The sequence below is a fragment of the Mastomys coucha genome, unplaced genomic scaffold (genome assembly GCF_008632895.1).
Source record: "Mastomys coucha isolate ucsf_1 unplaced genomic scaffold, UCSF_Mcou_1 pScaffold23, whole genome shotgun sequence".
Lineage (NCBI taxonomy): Eukaryota > Metazoa > Chordata > Mammalia > Rodentia > Muridae > Mastomys > Mastomys coucha.
Window position 1 is genome coordinate 78,567,166 of NW_022196906.1, and position 21,638 is coordinate 78,588,803.

Genomic DNA, 21,638 nt, shown 5'->3' on the forward strand with positions numbered 1-21,638 from the left:
TGCTGGGATTAAAGGCGTGTGCCACCACTGCTCGGCTCGGAAAATACTTTTAACAAGCTATTTATAATACTTTGGTTGAGTTATTATCTTGTTAGACTACTGGTGTTGAAAAAGGCAGTGGGAACTTTATCTTTCAAATATTTAAAACCTAAAAGGAAACAGAGAATACAAATTAACATGGAACAAAAAAATTCAGTTTTATGCTAATATTAAAGCTAGCATCATCGGATGTTCACTGTAGGCATCAAGTTAGGAGCCATGTGCAATACCTCAGATTTAAATACTCATTGGAACTAGTAGGTGACTGCTTTATCTGTTGATAAAATACTAAAGCTTGGAAAAGTTAAGCTCACATGACCACTCTGTTGAGTACAGAAGTTAGGCTTGAACCCAGGCTGCCCAATTTCAGTGCTGATGCGGCACTTTTAGTAACCAGAATTTGTGTATCATAGTCCTGGCAGTTATTATTTCTTGGAAATTTAAGCCCAGTTACTGCTAAGGTCACTTAGACTGATGATTAAGCCTGTGCCATAACCTGAACAAGACTAAGGGATGTTCTGAGAAGTACCTTAATTCTCTACTCTCTGGTGAGTCCCTCACAATACCACATTATCATTATCATCATCATCATCATCATCATCATCATCATTATTATTATTATTATTATTACTACTACTACTACTACTATAGCTGTTTAAACACATTTTTCTGAACTTAAGTTTTTGGAGTAATTAGAATGCTGGAAATGTAAAATTGTGTTTAAAAACATCAGATGAAGAAAAGCAGAGGTAAGCTGTATTCTTGCATCAAAAGAGGGCAGTGGATGCAGCCTCGAATATGGTTACTTATTTTTAACAAGATTATTTGTAAGTATCTTTTTTTTTTTTTTGGTTTTCTATTGAACTTACTTGCATGTTTACATGTGTGCATGAGAGGAACACTTTTGGGAGTCAGGTCTCTCCTTCTTCCATGTGGGTCCTGGGGATTGAACTCAGGCAATTAAATTTGGTGGCAGTTTCCTTTACCCTCTAAGCATCTCTCTGGTCAATATTTCAAATGATCTGTATGTAATTTATAAATGTAGAAATATTATGAATTATTTACTAGATGTAAAACTTGGAGTAAGAAATAAATACTATTTAAAAAATTTAATAAGACTTTTACATTGTATTCTCACGCTTAAACTTCTGTCAGTTAAGCAGGCTAATGAGTGACATCCTTCATAGCCTATTACATTTGCTTCTGACCTTGTCTCCTCTTCACTCCTTCCTTTCGCCAGCATCATCATTGTCATGGCAACCATCACCATCACCATCCCTTCCCTTAGGACTTCAGCATGACAAATCTAATTGCAAGCAACAGAAGCAGCTGCGTTAAGCATAGAACCAGTCTCTTTGGAAGAATGTTTGTGGGTTTTAGTTGGAGTACATTTGGGCCTTGAAGAGCATCCCAGAGTGCATATGGGTTAGATTTTTATATTCATATGTACCACTATTATATTTTACAGGCACGTATTTGGGCACTATCTCTTTTAATGCCCTTAAAAGTACAGTAAAACGTGTTTCCATTGACTTTGTGCTTTTCTGGATTTTGCTAATACTGCATTGTAGTGTCACAAACTACAATATGGAAAAGAAATAAGGCCTGTAATTTTCCGTGAAGACCACAGCATACTAATCGATATGATTTTTCTAGCACACTTTTAAATGTAGGCTTAATGAATCTCCCATGGAAGGTGCTTTGTTTCTATGTTTCCAGTGGTACTGGCTTTCAGTTTTTCTGTTAAAAACCAACCAGACAAAACTATTTTGGGATAAAGTCCTCAAGTATTCTTATTCTAAGATGTAAAGGACAAAATTTGAGTCACCACCGACCCGTTAGCACTAGCAGCCCCAATATCATAACATCATTGCACAGCATGCAGTAGAGAGGCACTCTGAAAATGCAAGCAGTATTGCATGCAGCAGGATCAGAATAAACAGAAGAAGTTTTGTATGTGTCTCATGTGGGGGTTCAGGCTATGCTCTGTGCGCTCAGGAGTACAATGTGGTCCAGTTCCCATGTTGGATAGGGTGTATGGTTCTTAGACTCCTGAAGAAACAATTAGGCCAGTGTGCTCTTTCATGTTTCATCATCACAGAGCATGCACATGCTCAGTTCTGAAGCTGTTTATGGACAGCTGATAGGGCAGTGAGCCAGTGGCAAGGCTTGGAGTACAGGTGTCTGGTGGCTTGAGTCCCATAAGCAAGAGGCATTTACCCGTGTTGTCCTGCTGCTGTTATTTCGTTCTTAAGGCTGCAAGTTCTCTCGTGTGCTTGTCTTTGAGAAATTATTTGTTTCTCTGTGGATCATGACTGGCAGCAAATAATAAGTTTAAGCCAGTAAAATTCAATGTTAATAAAAATGTCTCATGCTAATTGAACTTCTTTAAATTTCTGTCTCTTTGTCTGTGTCTCTGTCTCTCTGTGTCTCTGTCTCTCTCCCTGTCCCTCTCTCTTTCTCTCTCTGTCTCCCTCTCTCACACACACACAGATATAAACATACTGATTTAAATCCACAGAGTCCCACTTTGGAACGAAGAGTCCCAGGATAGCTCTTCCTTGGCTCAGTTGAGTAGCACCTGTGCCCATGCTGATGAAGTCTGGCGGTTCTTCACGGTGGGCATCAGACCTATATTATAAATGAGGCGCTGTATCTGGCTTCTTCATAGATGTTCAGAAAGGCTATAGTTGTTAATAATATTTACTTATAATCAATGTAGGTGTCTGAGTACAGTTTTAAAAGTAGAAACATAGTTTTAAGCAGAGGCTTGTGATTAAATAATTGTTGGCTAACAGGAATGGATGCTTTCAGATTTGTAGACTCAGTGGTGAATGGTTTTGTTTTTTTTTTTTTTTAATAAAGATTTATTTATTTTATGTATATGAGTACACTGTAGTTGTACAGATGGTTGTGAGCCTTCATGTGGTTGTTGGGAATTGAATTTAGGACCTCTGCTTGCTATGGTCCAAAGATTTATTTATTGTTATTCTTCAGATGTGCCAGAAGAGTGTGTCAGTTCTCATTACTGGTGGTTGTGAGCTACCATGTGGTTGCTGGGATTTGAACTCAAGACCTTCAGAAGAGCAGTCAGTGCTCTTACCTGCTGAGCCATCTCACCAGCCCCTGGATGGTTTTGCTTTTAAGCAGTGGCTCTCAACATTTTTTTTTGTTTGTTTGTTTTTTTTTGTTTTTTTTCGAGACAGGGTTTCTCTGTGTAGTCCTGGCTGTCCTGGAACTCACTCTGTAGACCAGGCTGGCCTCGAACTCAGAAATCCGCCTGCCTCTGCCTCCCAAGTGCTGGGATTAAAGGCGTGCACCACCACTGCCCGGCTGCTCTCAACATTTTTAATGCTGCGATCCTTTAATACGATTCCTCATGTTGTGGTGACCACCCCAACCATAAAATTACTTCATTGCTCTTTCATAACTGTAATCTTGCTACTGTTACGAATCATAATGTAAATATCTGTGGTTTTCAATGATCTTCGGTGACCCCTGTGAAATAGTTATTCATCCCCAAAAGGGGTTGTGGCACACCGGTTGAAAACCTCTGCTCTAGCGTCTCTAGTTCCCCGAGGTGACTTTCTAGTTTCTATAACTACTTACAAATGTGAATACATAGAGTTTTGGGACTACATTTTCCAGCTAGATTTATAATTTCTTTAGAATTATGTCTGTGAGATAATTTTTAAAAAGGAAAAATAGCTGGTGTTTATCCCTTTGACTAGGGAATTGAGTGTCTGCTGTTTCCTGAGAGCCTGAGAACAATCGCTCTTCTAGGCTAATGCTGAAATGGCTCATTGCTTTGGATCCAAAAATCTTAATTTCTTTTGTCTTATATTCCATTCCCACCCTCTGCAAAATTATGTAAAAATATCTACAGACATAAATATATGCGTATAACACTATGTGTTGTGTCATATGTCTTGTGTAGGGCAACATATACAAACACAAATACCTGTATTCACTTTTGTACTATATCTTTTTTTAGTTGTTGTGTTTTTTCTTTTTTTGTTTTTTTTTCGAGACAGGGTTTCTCTGTATAGCCCTGGCAGTCCTGGAACTCACTCTGTAGACCAGGGTGGCCTTGAACTCAGAAATCCACCTGCCTCTGCCTCCCAAGTGCTGGGATTAAAGGCGTGCGCCACCACCGCCTGGCTTGTACTATATCTTATAGGTCAGTGAATTAATTCTCTATGTGTAGGAATAATATATACTTTAAGAATTGCAATACTTTATTATTCCACACACTATATGATTCCAAGCTTTTCATTTAAACCTTTGGCTGTGCCTTCCATATTAACTTTTAATAAAATCTGTACTGAGCCCCCATCCTTCATGTTAACTTGTTTCCTCCCCTCGTGGGCTCCCTCCACTTTCATGTGTGAAACAGAACATAACTCGGTGACAGATGAGTAGCAGTTTATGCCTGGAAGTCCAAAAGTGTCAAAGGATAGTGTTTTATCAGCTCCTGGTCACCTCTGGTAGGTAGTTGTCTAGGAATAAAAGGTCAGGAATCTGAGCTGATGCTTCAAATGCTGAGGAATTTGAAGGGAATATATTGTTTGCTCAGGGTGACTCACTGAAGACCATCAAATTGGACTTTGATTTCAAGTAGAGCACATGGCAGTGTATGAAGATATTTCCTTCTTTGTAAAAATGCACCTGGAGGGGAAATGAAAAACTTTCTTAAAAAAAAAAAAAGTCAGCTTATAGACATCTATTCATCATCTCCTGCATGTGGGTCTGTTGAATAAAGTCACAAAGGACGGATCCAGAGCTTCTGAACTAGAGCTAAGGGCCAGGGGCTCAACAGTAGGATTGCTAGGTGGTGTTGAACCTTACTAGAGGCCAGCAGCAGGGGCTTTCTTCCTGGTTTGATGACTGTTTCTTAAGCAGTAACAGTCTCTTGGTGAGGAGAGCAGACAGGCTAGTGTGGCTATTTACTCCTTGAGGTGTTGTCTGGTAAGAGTTAGTATAAATGAGAGAGTTCAGCAGCACTCATACATTCCTGTCTCTGATACTCATGGACACATGGATCAGTTTTTACCTGTATCTTTTTTTTTTTTTTTTTTTTTTTTTTTTGGTATTTTTTGAGACAGGGTTTCTCCGTATAGCCCTAGCTGTCCTGGAACACACTCTGTAGACCAGGCTGGCCTGGAACTCAGAAATCTGCCTGCCTCTGCCTCCCAAGTGCTGGGATTAAAGGCGTGCACCACCACTGTCCAGCTACCTGTATCTTCTTAACTCTCTATGTTCTGATTCTTCCCAAAGTTCTTCTTTATTCTTTTTCCCAGTTGTGATGACTCTTAGTTTGTGTACATATATTCTTTCAACACAACACCATTGTTGCAAGAGGTTCTGGGACACAGTAGTGTCATGATGTCAGGGTGACTAGGAATGGAGAATGCCTGGTACCACCAAGACCTTCACCTGCCCATGCTCCTGGCAACTTTTGCATTTTAACCCCTGAGCACAGGGACTCTGTCTACTCCATGCACTATATGGAAGCCCAGTAGTTAACACCGGGGAAGCAGTCCACTTCTTCAAAACGAAGGGAGAGACGGGAATAGAATTTTTGTTTTGATCTTTATAGGTATCTTGGTCTTTCCTTGGTTTGTGGTTGTAACCTGAATATATCCTAACTTCATTTCTGTTGTTGGTATAAAATACTGCTAGGAAGAAAACTTAGGGAGGAAGGATATCTTCTAGTTCCTAATTCTAGGTTACAGGTCATCCTTGTGGCAGGTTACAGCAGTGGGAACTTGAAGCAGCAAGTTATATCCATATAACCAAGATCAGAGAGAATGCATCCATACTTGTGTTAAGCTCATTTTCCCTTTTTTATTTAGTCAAGGACCCAAACCCAGGGAATAACGCTACCTACCTTTTAGTCTGAATCATCTTACATCAGCTAATATAATCAAGGCAGTCATTAACAGACATCCATCCACTGGACAACACTCGCCTACTCTAGACTTCACTAAGATTCTTTTTAGGAGTCAAGATGGTATCAAGTTGACATTTAAAGGGAACCGTCTTGCTGAGGAAATGGGGCTTATACATTTATATTAGGTACACTTAAGTATTGAAAATGTAATTTAAGTTTATAAAGTAATTTTGAGAATTTTGTCTCCAAAAGGAATTTAGACTTTCTCAAGGTTTTGTGTGACAAAACTTTTCCTGGGAAGACACAACACACACATCTACTCACTTTTGACAGAGAACCCATGGCAGACCAAAGTACGGATACTACCAAAGTCGACTTTGGTGGCCCATAAGTTTTATTGGTATCACTTACTGGAATATGGGTGAGAAATTACTCACAGAAGCAGTAATGACTCAAAGCCCACTTTAGCATGGGTGACAGCTGCCCAAAGCTGGGCACCAGAGCACCCTGCATGGCCTGTAGGCAGCTCCATAGGCTGGAGAGCGTCCTTTCCAGGTGCCTCAGGTGGTCTAAACCTCTTCCAGGCAGTTTGGCTGGTTTCTGTTTCTTAGGGGCAGCTGGTCTGATCTCAGGAGTCTTCTTTGAGGCTCAGCTTTTTCTTCCGAGTGGGGTCTTTTAGCTTTTATTTCTTACTCTGGCCCGGACAGTCCTAGTGAATCTTTCAATTTCAGGGACTTCCTGAAGCTATTTTGAGTTGTTTAGCCTTCTTTTAAGGTTGCTGGATACAATGTTTTAGTCTCAGAGGAAACTGTTACACAACACCAGTGAAAATGTATCTCATCTAAGTAGTAATAATTACATCATTTCCCCCTCCCTTCCCTCCAAACCTTCCCATGTACCCATTCCCACTTGCTTTATTTCAAATTTGTGGCCTGTTTTTCTTTAATTGTTGTTACATATAGGTGTGACGTGGTTGGTATATGCACAGGTGCATGTGTGCTTGCGTGATATGTGTATATATGTGTGTGTGTTCATGTGTGTATATTTGTATTTTTAAGTGTGTGTGTGTGTGTGTGTGTGTGTGTGTGTTCAGTGCTGACCATTTAATATTGGGTAACAAATTGGCGTTTTTCTCTGGGGAAGACTACTTCTCTACAGCATCCCTTAATTACCTACAGTTATTTTCCTAGGGTTGAGGCCTCAGGAGCTTTCTCCTTTCCATGTTAGTTCATGTTTGGTTGCATCCTGGTTTGCATCACCTTTAGGCAGCCATGTTAGTGAGACTTCAGGGGGTAGCTTCTGACATTCCCAGGAGACACAGTCTCATAGAAACCTCCCTCTCGCTCTTAGAATCTTACAGCCTATGCCCCTCTTCTGAAGTGTTCCCTAGGCCTTGGGTGCAGGAGTTTGGTTTAGATATATCAGTTGGGACTGGGATCCACATGTCAGCATTTTGATTGGTTGTGGGTTTTTGTAATGGTCTCCATCTGTTGCAAAGAGAAATTTTCTTGATGAGAGCTATACTTATTTGCGGGTATAAGGACAAATATTTAGAGTGTAGTTAGGGATTATATTGGTTAGTAATGGGGCTGTTGTAGGTTCTCCTCCAAGAGTCACAGTTTCACTAGCCCTGGGTAGTTGGCTAGGCGTCCAGTAACAGTCATGGTTTCCCTCTTTCTTCTAACTTCTTATGGAATGTGAGGAAGAAGGACGGTCCGTTTTCCTCAAACATTTCTACTAGTCCATGCCCATAAAAACATGATTAGAGAATTAGAAACCAGTCGGGAAAGTATTAACACTGCAGGAAGTAAAATTTCTTGAAGAAAATTAAACTTATAATTTGATTAAAACTATGAATCATCTTTACCACTATCCTCACCTCTTGCTAATACACTAAATCATCTTGATAACTATTATAATGTGGGACTAACAGTCCAGTAACAATGAGTTTTGAGACTGTAATTCTTGGCCTTGAGATGTTCACACCTGTGTGTTTCTAACTTTCTTTACTAAGTAGCAGCCTTGAGTTCTGTGAGTACTTCTTGCTTTTTCTGAGGAAGGGCTTCTTCTTCTTCTTTTTTTTTTTTTTATTAGATATTTTCTTTATTTACATGTAAATTTCTCCTTTCCCAGTTTCCCCTCCAAAAACTAAGAAACAAACAAAAACTACAAAAACAAACCCCTGTTGCCTCCCCCCTCCCCATGCCTGCCACCCCGCCTTCTCCCACTTTCTGGCCCTGACATTCCCCTACACTGGGGCACAGAACCTTCACAGGGCCGAGCTCCTCTCCTCCTATTGATGATCGAATTTGCAATCCTCTACTATACACATGCCGCCAGAACAATCAGACCCTCCATGTGCAGTCCTTGGTTGGTGGTTGAGACCCTGGGAGCTCTGAGGGTACTAGTTAGTTCATATTGTTGTTCGTCCTAAGGGGCTGCAAACCCCTCAGCTCCATAGGTCCTTTCTCTAACTCCTTCATTGAGGACCCTGTACTCAGTTCAATGGATGGCTGTGAGCCTCTACATCTGTATTAGTCAGGTACTGTCAGAGCCTCTCAGGAGATAGCTATATTTAGGCTGGCTTGCCTGAGGAAGGGATTCTTTGCCCGAGTCCACTTGCCATATTAGCAGTTTATTTTTATGATCTTGGCTTTAATGAAAGTATGAATGTTTGTATTTTTACTTCTATACCATCTTGCTTGTATATGCTTAGACTGTAATTTTTTCTGAAACATTCTTGAAGTTTTCCTAGAACACTGTTTGCATCCAAGAAATACCCAAAAGATTTTCAGCCTTGACCATGGATTATGAACTACACATGATTTCCTTTCATAATGTCCTAAAAAATCTGTTTCTTCTAACAGAGTTGGACCAGGTTTTAGGAAGCGAAACCCTTTATCCATGGTGATGCAGAAGTGTAGCCCTGTTTGTACTCTTGATCACTCTGTGGAGAAGTATTACCTTGGTAGGCAACCAGCTGGCGTCAGGGAGAATTGTACCCCTGATACATGCTTCGAACAACCATGTAAAACATAACTGGCTGACGCCTTGGTTTGAGTTCGGGTCACTTTCTTGGTTTTCATGTTCACCAGGGAGCAGGATGGATGATGTCAGTTTCTACCAGTTATCACTCTCAGCGATGGCCAGATGCAGTGTTCTTCCTGCTTGTCAGCACTTGAGAACAGTTTGCCGAGTGTTGTTTTAAGGAGAGAAAAACACAGGTTTTTTTCCCCCAGTTATTTTAGAAAAGGAGAAAAGTGTCAAAATTTAAAGTTCTTCAGTGAATTTCTGGACTTCATTTTAACAGCAGCGTTCTTTCTTTCTCTTTTATCTACTATTTCTTAAGAATTTTAAAATCCTTTGTTTGGAGGCTATGTTTTCTCCTAGGAAATTGTGGCAATTAAAGTTATGACTATTTGGCACCCAAGTTAACTCTCTTACTTTTCCCCAATACTAGCCCATGGCTCAAGATGGTTTTTGATATGAACTAGTGACCTTTGGAATTTATACAACATTAAGAGTTTATTGAGAAGTTACATAGATACTTCAAATGGTAAAGAGAGTGATTTTCTGGTTTATACTACTGTCCGAAAGCTTTCTTGATTGGCACTCAGTATCTAGTTGGTGGCACGGTGTGGAACGGACTTTAACGTTTTTTAGAGTGATGTAGCATTGTGTGCCACCTGGATCACGTTCATTGAAACTTGCACTGATACCCTGGCTTTAGGTTTTGTAAAAGGTCCTGGTATTGTCGGCTTCCTCAAACTCTGCTAGAGTCTGGTAAGAAACTGAGAAAATAGTATCGTGACATTTAAAGCAAGAGGAAATCCAGCCTGCTGTGAGGATCAGGCAGGAGTGGGTTGTAGAGATGAGTTTTTGAAGGGGGTAGAGTGTCTGGTAGTTTAGGGAAAGGCAGAGAATGGCTCATGTCCTTTAATTTTTTTTTATTTTTTTATTTTTTATTGGTTATTTTATTTATTTACATTTCCCCTTCCTGGTTTCCCCTCTGAAAACCCCCTATCCCACCCCAATCCCCTTGCTTCTATGAGGGGGCTTCTCCACCCGCCCACCCACTCCCGCCTCACCACCCTAGCATTCCCCTACACTGGGGCATCAAGCCTCCACAGGACCAAGAGGCTCCCCTCCCATTGATGCCAGATAAGGCCATCCTCTGCTACATATGCAGCTGGAGCCATGGTCTTAAACTAGCCAGTAGCTCACACGCTTTGGCCTTCGAGGGCAGTATAAAAGCAAACTGCAGAGGTAAAGGCTGGCCTGCTCCAGCAGGCTTATCCAAAGTATTGTGAAGTAGCTTTTAGGATCATGGACACTCGTAATTTTGTCAGGATTTCCACAATGATTTTCCAAATAATGGAGGAAAGTGTGATGAACCATAGAGAAGATCTGGAAGTTTCATAGCAGTGCCTGGAAGCTGGGGTGCCATGGTGACTTCCCCTTCTAGATGTGTTCAGTTGTCTGTCATTGCTTTCTGCTTGTTCTTTTACCTCCTTTCCCACATGGGTGACAAAGCCGCGGGGATTTGGTTTTTCTCAGTTTACACTACTTTCCTACAATATTAAATATTTGTAACCCTGCCAACCCCCTCTTTGCCAAAATGGACTTTTCAGAACTCTCCCAGGAGCTCCCGACGGCTCTTTTTAGTGTTGGTATTTCTCCAGTGGAACACTGGCCAGTAGTCCAGTCATGTGTGTCAGGCATGCTGATAAATACTGGTTTCTAGGCATCCAGTGCTACGTTTTTCAGCCTGTGACTAATTGTGCTTTTTGTTTTGTTTTGATTTTCTTTCCTTGTTTTGTTTTGTTTTTCTAGTTAGCATGAGAGATGTGTTTGGCTACTACATGTAAAAATGTTTCAAAAATACCTACCTAATTCATTCCCATTGATGTTTGAAGCTCGATACTGTGTCCTTGACCAATTCTAGACTGCAATTACTGAGTAGCATGTGCACCTTAAGTGAAACGTGTTGTGACTCTGTCAATCATTGTGATTACTGGTAAAGGCAGGCTTTGATGTTTCTTCACCTATCTTTATCTTTATATTCTAACGGAAATTGCTAGATTGCCTATCTAGAATATTATATTCTTATTGTATCTTGTCAGCACTTGAATGTGTTGCTCAACCTGGTGCTGGTAAGATTAAATCATAGGGAAAAGTTTTTGCTATAGATTTTGAGTAAGAAATAACACACACACACACACACACACACACACACACACACACACACACACACACACACAGAGCCATACACTTATACAGCATTCTGAATGCTGGTGTTGTACTTTCAAGCATATACAAGCTTAATGGTCTGCCTGTCTGTATCATTTTCTCCTGGAATGACAGCTTAATAGTTTTCCTGGTTGGATTGTGTTAAAATCCTTAAAGGCTACATTCACTAAAACATATGTCTAGCGTTTGGACAACCAACCTCTGCGTGACCATTTTTGCAGAGTACAACTTAGCTCTGCAGAGACTGGCACCTTGTTGCTAAGGTGACATTAGCCTGCATGTACGAGACATCACAGGGGACCCTTATGTAAGTATGAATTTTATATTTTATTTTAACAGCTAAAAAATACTTTAAATGAACAGATAAAAGCTATGTTAAAATTACATTAATTTCAAGTTTTACATCAAACCGCCACAGGAGAGGCTGAGGTGTATTTTTATGTGACCTTAAAATGGATTCTGTAACGTGAGATGTGTTTGTATAGATGTGCAAAGATGACATGTGCAAAACCTTTAAACATGTTTTCATCATGTTTGTTCTGGCTTTCCTGGAGGATCTCCCTATTCAGAACATTGTACTAGCTATGCTGTATAGATAAGCTTAGCTCTCTCATTGTTGCTCGGGCTGAGCACAGCTGTGGGGAAAAGTCACGGATCCCAAATCTGGGTTCCATTAAAAGAGGGCATCCTGTTTGCCTGTGGTCTTCCATGTCTCCATTTTGCTTGTGTCTCCTGTGACTGGAGGCTGCTGGTGTCTGATAGAGGATCTTTAAATGGTAAATAGCCTTTGGGAGGCAGGCTTTAAAGTTTTGACAGGGTAGACAAGAGACTCTCTTGTTTTTGGAATATGGAGAAAAATGGAGACTTTTTCACAGTCTTAATTTTTAGTTGGCTTAGCCTTTGCTGGTGCCCCATGTGTGACAGACCTTAATCCAGGAGCAGATTGTAGTGGTGAAAGCTGAAGATGCAAGAACTGGAAAATCCAGCCTATTTGGTCTTTCCTGGCTTTGATTGGTTAGCTTTTATATTGAAAAGTTGTTTAAAGACTTCAGGTTTTTCCAAATGGAGAAGTATGTATGTCAGACGGGAACTTGACAACTTAAAACTTTAAGTTTCCCTTTCTTTAGAAGAGAAGTAGAAGTATTAGCATCTATACCTGTCATTTTGTTACTTAAAAAGCTAATGGCAGCCACGTTTAAGAAATACCATACTGTCTACGGCCATACCACCCTGAACGCGCCCGATCTCATCTGATCTTAGAAGCTAAGCAGGGTTGGGCCTGGTTAGTACTTGGATGGAAGACCACCTGGGAATACCAGGTGCTGTAGGCTAAGAAAAAAAGAACAAAAAAAGAAATACTATACTAATTTTAAGAGAGTTCAAGAAAACGCTTTGTAAAATTCTTTGTAAAGAAATTTCCAGGCAGTTGAATTTTGAGTTTAAATTTTGCCTAGGTGTATGGTCATTGGAAACTAAAGTTGATTTTACTAGATAGTTAATTGAGCCACAAATGATAGGATTCTGTTTTGTAAATTAATAAAGTGAAAATAATAAAATGGAATAGAAAAAACCTGATTTTTAGGAGTCTTAGCAAATTAAAAATGTGATCATGAATGATGAAAGGCATATGCCACACTGACTTTCTGTTCTGCCTCATGAAATTATTGAACTATATTTAGACAATCACAGTATATGTTCATTCTTAGAATGGCTGAAAATAGCAGTGTTTCTTCTTTATTTTATACATGTAAATGCTTTCCAGGGATCAGAGATATTTTTAAGCTTCAGAAATGAAACTTGAACACTTTTCAAATTAAATGAAATAATGGGCACAAAATCCTTGGCTCAGAGCAGAGGCCACGGCGGTGTCTGAGACACTTATGATTCTAAGGATTGCTTGTGTGTGCCTCCTCCTCCTGTGCTCTCCTTTACTTGTGTGAATGGGTGGCCATCTCCACACATCCAAAGTGTGGTTAGGTTTTGTTTCATCTACTCTGTCCTCTAGCTTTTTGAGGTTTCTGGTACTGTGTCTATAGTTCTGACAGCCACGTGCTTTATCTGAGGATGACAACAGGTTTTATTGTTAGGCACAGACAGAGAGATTGGCCTTGACTCTCGTGCCAAGGGTGTATTTGTCATTCTGTCCGGGGTCTGTTGTCTTGAAGTCTCAGGAGCTTCGTATGGTTCTGCATGAGCAGACCTCCAAGAAGGTGCCCGGTGGAGGCAGCTTTGCAGCGGTTTTAATATACCCTTTTGCATTTGCAGTCTGGGATCCAAAGTTCCTCTGTGTTTTTGGAGGGATCTTAAGATAGTATTAAAAACAATTCCGTTTCTTGAGGAGATCTGACCACAATGTATTTGTTAAGTTAGCATCAGTTTATGGAATTCTGCTTTATTTTTGCTTATTTAGATTTACTGAGAATACATTTAGTAACCTACGCAGTGTATGCGAGAAGGTTTAAAATCCCTTCCCCGTCCTCCTTTAACTACCATTTCCCAAGAGAAACCAGTTCTGACCATGTAGAAGGAATGTTTCTAATAACATACATATTTAAAAGGTTCTTTATGCCTCATCACTTTTCACAAGATGAGCTATTGTGGTTCAAATTGCTTATTTTTGGAATTGACTTGCTTTGGGAATCTTTCCATATTGCCATTGTTTTCTGCTGCTCCACAGTATTCGATGGTGTGGAGGTACATTTCTGTAGCCATTTCCGCCTGAAGCATGCTCAGGAGGTCTTGATTCTCTATACTTGGGTGCCATGCTGCTTCAGCTGTCAGAGTTGGAGTATAGTTTTTGCCTAGAGTTTCACTCTGTGGCTTCTGGGAGCATAGACCGTTTGTCCCGAATGTTTATTGGATTTCAAGGTTCATTCTAAACCTTGTCATTTGATCTCGGATCGGCCCAAACCTGGATTATGGGACTAGAATGTTGTATGGAGTCTTAGGGTAAGAGCAACTTGTTGAGCGCGTTCTCTCATCTCCACCTGTTATTCCTGAACTGACACCATCTAGTTTGGGTGGGTGTTAGCTGCTTCGTGGGTTACATCATACTGGCAGGGCTCTGTGTTACTGAGCATTCAGAGAACTGACCCCCATCCCCGAAAATAGATTGCTCAAGCTGATTAACCGAGGCAGAAAAACCTATTACAGGATATTTTGAAAACATATACTTTTTTCTTGATTATAGAATGTTTGTATTCCATCATTTCTAGCCGGGTACATTGAAGTTTAATTGTGATTTCTTTTTTTAAGTGTCAAATTGCTTTAGCCATAGAAAGCTAAATGCCCGTTCCTCAGGTTGTCAGATCTGTGGAAGCAGTTGGGGCCTTACAGCATTCCTGTCCTCTCTCGCTCTCCAGTCACTACTTAGTAACTATGGTGACTTACTTTTGTTGTGAGTCCTGCCCATACCTTAGGGCTTAGCATCTGCTGGCTGAAGCTGCTGTCACTGTTTCTGAGTTCTAGGCTAGAATTGCCCAGACTGAGTAAAATCTTTCCTTTCAGACATGCATCTTCTCTTACTTGAAGATTTCATTTTAATTGATAAAACAGTAAATTTTTAAAAGAGGTGTGATACCCTCAAGAAGAATTTACCTCTTCTCCACTAATACGGTTAATGTATTTTAAGCAATAACTTGTTGATTTTGGTATCTGGTGGCATCCTGCTGTGATATCGTAGCCATGACTTTTGATTTGTTTTTGTAAGTAACCCATCGTGCCCTTCGTGAGCAACTGTTTGAGCCACTATACATCACTGTGACACATTTCGTGTTGAAGTGGTACTGTGATCATCCACGAGATCTTAGTGCCCATGAGTGAAGACGGTTGTGACCCTTCATTTTCAGAGTGACTTGTTGCTGGCAAGTCTCTCAAGGACGCACTGCCTTTTTCCTCACTGTGGTGTTTCCATACTGTTTCCATGTTTTCCTATCCCACGACCAGTGTTTCTCAAGACTGTTGTGTGTACTCACATGTCATGTGCCCCCATCCAAAAAGCATTTGGATCTTAAATGTAAAAAGACGGAAAAATCAGACCAAGATATGGACAGACGAAACAGTAATTCACTTATAACAAAAAATGTCCCGTAAAATAGGCATGCGTTTTAAATTATATACTATACGGAGTTATAAATCTCATTTTTCTTTCATGCTAAGATTATAAATATGTGGAAGTTTCTTGACAGTACAAAAATGTACCCAATTGAAAGACATTTGTTATAACTTACTAAACATAAAATCAGTTTTCTGATTTTTATTTGTGGAATTTAAGCAGTTTGTTTTTATTAGTGAATTAAAATGCTATCATATGTGTAAAATATGTATTCTTCTCAATGTCAGGTTCCCCTCTTCTCTTTCAGTCTGTGATCAAAACGGGGCGACTGTTGATCAGCCATGAGGCTCCCTTGACAGGCGGCTTTGCCTCTGAGATCAGCTCCACCGTCCAGGTACAGTGATGCAGTGCCGATGTTTAAATTTGTAAGGTCACACATGCCTGTTCCACAGGGACGATTGCTTATCGCAGAATACCAGAGTATGAACTGTTGGGGAACGAACATATCCTATGGAGACTGTACCAGACTTTAGTTAATGTAGTAATTATATCTTAAAAGAAGAAAATTCAAATTAATCAATGTGGAAAATTCCTTTATGGAAGAAGAAAAATGAGATGAATTTAATATAATAAGTTGTGTTTGCTGCATTAAAAGGAAACTCTTTTACACATCGCCCTAATCATCCATCCCTTGCAATTAAACCCAATGTTGTTATGAAATACTTCTTAGACGTGTATAGTACTCACCTTTAAACTTGTCAAAGGTTTCTAATTTCAAAAAATATTTATCAGTTTAACTAGTTATAAAAGGGTGGGATGTTATTGGAAGTCCTTGAGAAGTGAATTAAACACTTTCATTTTTAAAATGTTCACTTAAGATACTGCATAAAAGTGGAAAACCCCCACATATTTCTTTCTTAGGAGAAGATTTTACTTAAAACTGTTTATTCATATGTGTATGATACATATGCACAATATGAAGGAATTACATTTTCCTAGTTTTTTAAATTTAAAAAGTAAGTAATCAGAATATAAGCTACGTGCATTATAAACTCAGAATATCAATACAGTTTATAAATGCTTTTCTTCTCTTTTCTGATATTATGGTTCTTTAATTATTAAGATATATCTTTGTAGAGAAGGCAAAAGTATGGGGTTAGTAGTTTCATAGAAGTTTCAGTGAAGGAATGGTGCTGTAAATTAAGTTTTAAATTTTTAACCAGCAAATGAATTTTCCTAATAAAATAGTTTATGTGCTAGTTAGTAAAATTACATAGTTTTTAAAAATAATACTATGGAAACAGATTTAAACAAAATATTTAAAAACCAAATCTAAGTAATAATTATATTCAATGAAAATTAAGCCGTCACATCATCTATAGGTAGTGACATAGTTGAGAAAAGTGAATATTTAAATTTTGTCCGTGTTTTGCATTCCTTTTACTTACTATCATTTATGTGTCTTGAATACTTGGCTTGCATTTTGCTACTCGCTAATTATCGAGTAGCATAATGTACCGATTCTTTTTAAAATGAGGCTGCAGGAATAATCACTGTAATACTAAGATGTGATTTCAAGCCAGAGGCAGAACTGGCAAAAGAAACTGGATTTTCTGACTCCTGATAACTCGGGATTGTAATGAAACCTACAGGATGGGAAAGATTGCTGCTGGTCGGAGCTTTGACAGCCCTGCCTGTCTAGGCCACTGCTTGGGGTAATAAACTCATTGCCTATACCAAATATAATTTGCATACAAGGACCAGTAGTAGAAGGTAGTTGAACTTGAACTTGGGATTGTGTCTTTTTGTAAACATTTCTTCCTCCGAGATTGCTTTTAAAATGTGATCTCTGTTTGGTACGCTGCTGTCGAGTATAATGCAGTTTTCAGACTGGAATGAACTTCGAAAGATGATCTAATCTGGTGTCTCTTGATTTTGAATAGTATGTGGACTCATGTTTATGGAAAAATGACTCTCCAGCCCCAGGAATACATTAGCAAATCCTCATTTCAGAAACACTGGGCTAAGAGTTTAAACACTGCCATTGCAGCTTGCCAGCGCCAGGAATCACAAGAGTGTGTCACAGTTAGGTCCTGAAGCTGTGAGATGATTTATGGTGGTAAAAGTTGACAGAGAGATTACCCACTGTGTAATCATATTTGTACCATAACTCGGATGCACCAAAGTAAGGCAGCTTGTGCCACGTCCTGACCCTCGCGGCTCAACTGCAGCTCCTTGGGTGTTCGCAGTCACCTGAAACGTATAGCCTCTTTTTTTTACCAGATCTGTGTTTGCTACTAAACTGCTGTGACTGATGGGCTTATAAAGACGGGAGAGATCTTGAACTAGTCCAGGAATTTTGAATCAATGTTCAGCGAATATATACGCAATCATTTCTGAGAGTCCAAGAGCCCCATGAGGAACAGAAATTTTGAATTCATTATAGAATTGTCTGTTTCGATAAAGAAATCATTCAATGAGTGAACTATGAGGTGAATTAGGTAATACTGTAAAATTTGTAGGAGATTTGCATCTAATTAGAACTCTGTTTCATATTAATTCGTTTTATTTGTCTAAACACAGAATGCAGAAAATGAATTCAAGTAGGTCTTGTGAGTGTGTTTGCCTTTTATTGCTTTTACTTATTGATAAAGAAGGAAGCAGAGATGTGGGCTTTGTCCATTTTAGTACTGTGTTTTAGAATAAGCTGAGGTGGTCTCAGCAGTTGTTTTCTTGTGTGTGCAGCTACAGGAGGTGGGCGCTCACAGCCTCCTGTCAGTGAAACCTGGATCAGGTTACTGGTGCCACGGGTTGTTTGAAATGGAGTCACTGAAGTGACTTATAGCCGCTTTCACCACTTGGAGTGATTCATTCTTCTACATTTCTTTTTGATGTTTGGGCCTTGTAAGGTTAGCAAAGATGGAGCCCAGGTTATGGTACGGAAAGTCAGCCTTCTGAGCAGAAGGGAAAAGAAATGCCGGAGGAAAAAGTTTTCATTCTCTTTGGGAGAAAGAAGCTTGAAAGTAAATGAGAGTGGACCCTGAATTCGATCACTCCTTGCTAAAATATCTGGTTCTCGTTGTATCAAAGAATCTTAAGTTTTCTATGGAGTTATAAGTTTTCTATGGAGTTTTAAGTAAAAATGTTGCACCCCATATGTTATTATGTGGAGCTCACATAGCAGGTCTTTAGAAACTCATGGTTAATTCTTTAAAGTGCTTAGGAAAATAAATACCAAACAGTAAAACCACTGCTTTTAAATAAAAAAAAAAAATCTGAAAATGCTTGAAAGCCTAAACATGTTTTATTTATATTTCAACCTGTTATCCATAGTCAAAATTAAAAAAAAATAAAACCAAGAATTTATCACCCTACCAAATAGCTTTTCAAGTTTTGTAATTGATATTATTAGATAGAAGCATCATACTTTGTTAAAAAAATTAAATCTCTGATGAATAACTTGACAATATGGTATTGTAGGAATTACTATATAGAAAGATTATTTTTAATTATAGAAATAAAATATGAGAATAAACACAAAATATAGTCATAATTTATTTGTTTAATTTTAATTTACTGCAGATGTCCCTTCTTATCAGACAAGATGTTTACAGTTCTTATCTCCAATCTCTTCATAGCTGTTGCTTCTTTATCATAAAACCCAATATATTATTGTTAACATTGTTATAAATAGTCTTATTGTGAAATAATGCTAAATTCACTGGAGAAATGACTACCTTTTGTTCAGTATGTAGAAATCATTCAGATTTGTTAATAGTGTCTTCTAAGATTTCCATGTTTTAAAAAATGCTGATAAGAATGAAAGGAAAACATTTAATCTAGAACATTGAATTTAATTTAGAAGTTAAGTGGGAGGCAGAACAAGCTGAGGCCGGATACCCTCGGGAGGGATGTTCCGGTCCTTCCTCCAAAGCACTGTCTCTCCCCATCTAACTCTACATTCCCATCTGTTCTTACTTTGAGATGTGCGAACTCTTTTGCACTCTCCCCTCATTTGACACATGATGAATGCTGAAATCCTTGAGGACTTAAAGGGTTAAATTTGAACCCTGGCATGTGGGAAAAAAAAAAAAGGTAAAGATGATCGATTTCACTGTTTTTCAAAAACGAGTTTTATATCATGTTTGTGTTTCTCAGTTTTTTAACCACAGATTTTCAAAAACAATATGTCTTATGTACAGAAAGCATTAACTTTTCCCATTTTAACTTCTCCCAAATTAATTTTTGCTGTATATTTGAGGATCTGGTCTCCAACTCAGTAATTACACATTTAAATGTTAAGACTGACCAGTTTAGGCATTTCACAGCTTTAGAAACATAGTGTGACTCCTGTGAACACTTTAGAAACTAGCCTTCATTATTAGCTTCCGGCACAGTCCCATAATGACAAGTCTCCGACTCTGATACAATGGTGTGATAATCAAAAAGTAGGGTTGTTTTTTTTTTAAATCCCCTTCTGGATTTAATACTCAATAAGAGTGCCAAAAGTTTTAGGGATTGTGGTTGGCTTAAAGGTTTCTTTTTTCTTCTTCTTTCTTTTTTCAACACATGGAAGCAATAACTCTGCACTAGGAGAGGCCATTTGGAGAGGAGGGTAACTTTCCATGCCATTGTCTGTCCTTGCTGTGCGGTCTTCTAGCTGAGAGTAGGAACTGAGAAGTTACACACACACATACACATAGTTTGTAAGGCGATCGATCGGGTTCTGATAGTTTGAGAGGATTTTTTATAGAGCCTGTGTGAATCATTGTGCAAAAGGAAAGTTTCATAGTGTTCAACAGAAACAAGTTTGCTTTTCTTACTGTTTCATGTTAGAAAGGTTGATTTGGGGATTTGTTTTTCTTTATAAACCTGTTACTACCAAATTTATAAGTATTGTATTTAAGCATGTCGTGTTATGAAAAAAAAAAGACAGATACTAAATGATTTTGAGTTTTTACCTGTAATATCTATATATATATATCATGGTAAATGTATCTCTCATGTTGATCAACTAAGAGTCATCAGGATACTAATGTGATGAATAGTTTTCTTCAACTTTGCTATCTTAACAAGTGTTTATTAGTGACATACCATTTGCTAGCAGCAGATGAAGCGAGCAGTCAGGGGAGATGTGCCTTTTTGCTAAACCGTGGGCTCCAGGGCCTCTTGACAGCAGGTCAGCATGGAGTGCCTGACTGTGACCTGGGCTTTGTAAAGAGCAGCTTTGCCCCGGAGCCTGTTGAGTCCTTTGGTGAACAGCCTCTGTGGTCACATCCCAACGGTCCCAGCTTGTGCTGCGGATGGATGCGCTCCTGAGCATCTGGTGAAGCCCCCTGTTCTCCCTCTGTGTTTTCGGTGTGCCCGGTTTCCACCACCTGCCTTCCCTCCCCTCACTGTGATTTTTTTTTTCGGGGGCGGGGGTGGAGGTTAGTAATTTGCGTGGAAACCTTTTTTTCTGGAAACCTTTAATAACTCCACTCTGCTCTTGTGCTTCAGACAGAACAGTCCGTTTCCTTGCTAATTTTTTTGAGGTGATACAAAATATAATAAATGATATTATGTGGAAGGATGTAAAGCAGGAACAGTAAAAATAGAGAGTAATGAATGCAGGGTATCTGTCAGCTTCTAGAAACGGGCTTTGCCAGGTGTGGACACTTCCTGTTCACACCTGAAGCTCTTGGAGGACGTTTTACTTCTTTGGCTCCAACCTCTCACCCCTTATCATATTCTAGTCTTTATTTTTCAAACCGTCACTTTGCCCATCCTCTGCATGAGAGCCTGCAAGGATAGTTTGTTTGCAGCAGTGAGTTGCTTACTTACATAACATACTAACTTACTTACTTGCATACTTACTTACCTCGATTGCCAAAAACAGTGGCCCAGTTAAGTTTCTTGCATCTTTGTGTGAAACCTATGTGCTGGTTGCACTGACCATCTCTTGAGTGATTGTTCATTCCTGTGTTTTTTTTTACTCAGTACTTTCGGCAGTGTCTTAATATGGATGTTTGATATGAGGAGTGGCTTAGACACTTTGAGTTTATTAAAAGGAGTAGATGATGAACTGTAATCTAATATGGAATATAATACAACACAGTCAAACAAAGCACTGTGGGATTATAAAATCTTTGACACTGTAATTGATATGTGGTAGCTCATGTAGCTCAAGGGTGAACATGATCCTAGAGATGAAAGTGATTTCAATCTGGGTAGAAAGGGGTATAATTCTAGGGATCAGCATGGTTTTGATATGGCTAGAGTACTGCACGAAAGGCTGTAGTTTGAGTTCAAGATCAACAAGTAGGGATTAGAACCCGAAGAATCTGGAGTACAATATTGCAGAATTTACCTTTGTATGGAAGAAATACCATAGCTGAGCTGGCTTCCCTTGATATAAATTCT

The 21,638-nt window shown here is 39.1% G+C and overlaps 1 protein-coding gene and 1 non-coding gene across 3 annotated transcripts in view; both read left to right on the forward strand.

Moving 5' to 3' along the window:
* The window catches only part of Bckdhb (branched chain keto acid dehydrogenase E1 subunit beta), a 185,470-nt gene that overhangs the window by 117,218 nt on the left and 46,614 nt on the right, over nucleotides 1-21,638 (forward strand). For both annotated transcript variants that reach the window (XM_031346342.1, XM_031346343.1), the window contains exon 9: nucleotides 15,544-15,630. In XM_031346342.1, coding sequence (XP_031202202.1) covers nucleotides 15,544-15,630 — 87 coding nt within the window. The remainder of the gene's footprint in view (nucleotides 1-15,543; nucleotides 15,631-21,638) is intronic.
* Nucleotides 12,395-12,513, forward strand: LOC116073986. The gene has a single exon (XR_004111982.1). It is a non-coding gene; the product is annotated as a 5S ribosomal RNA (ribosomal RNA).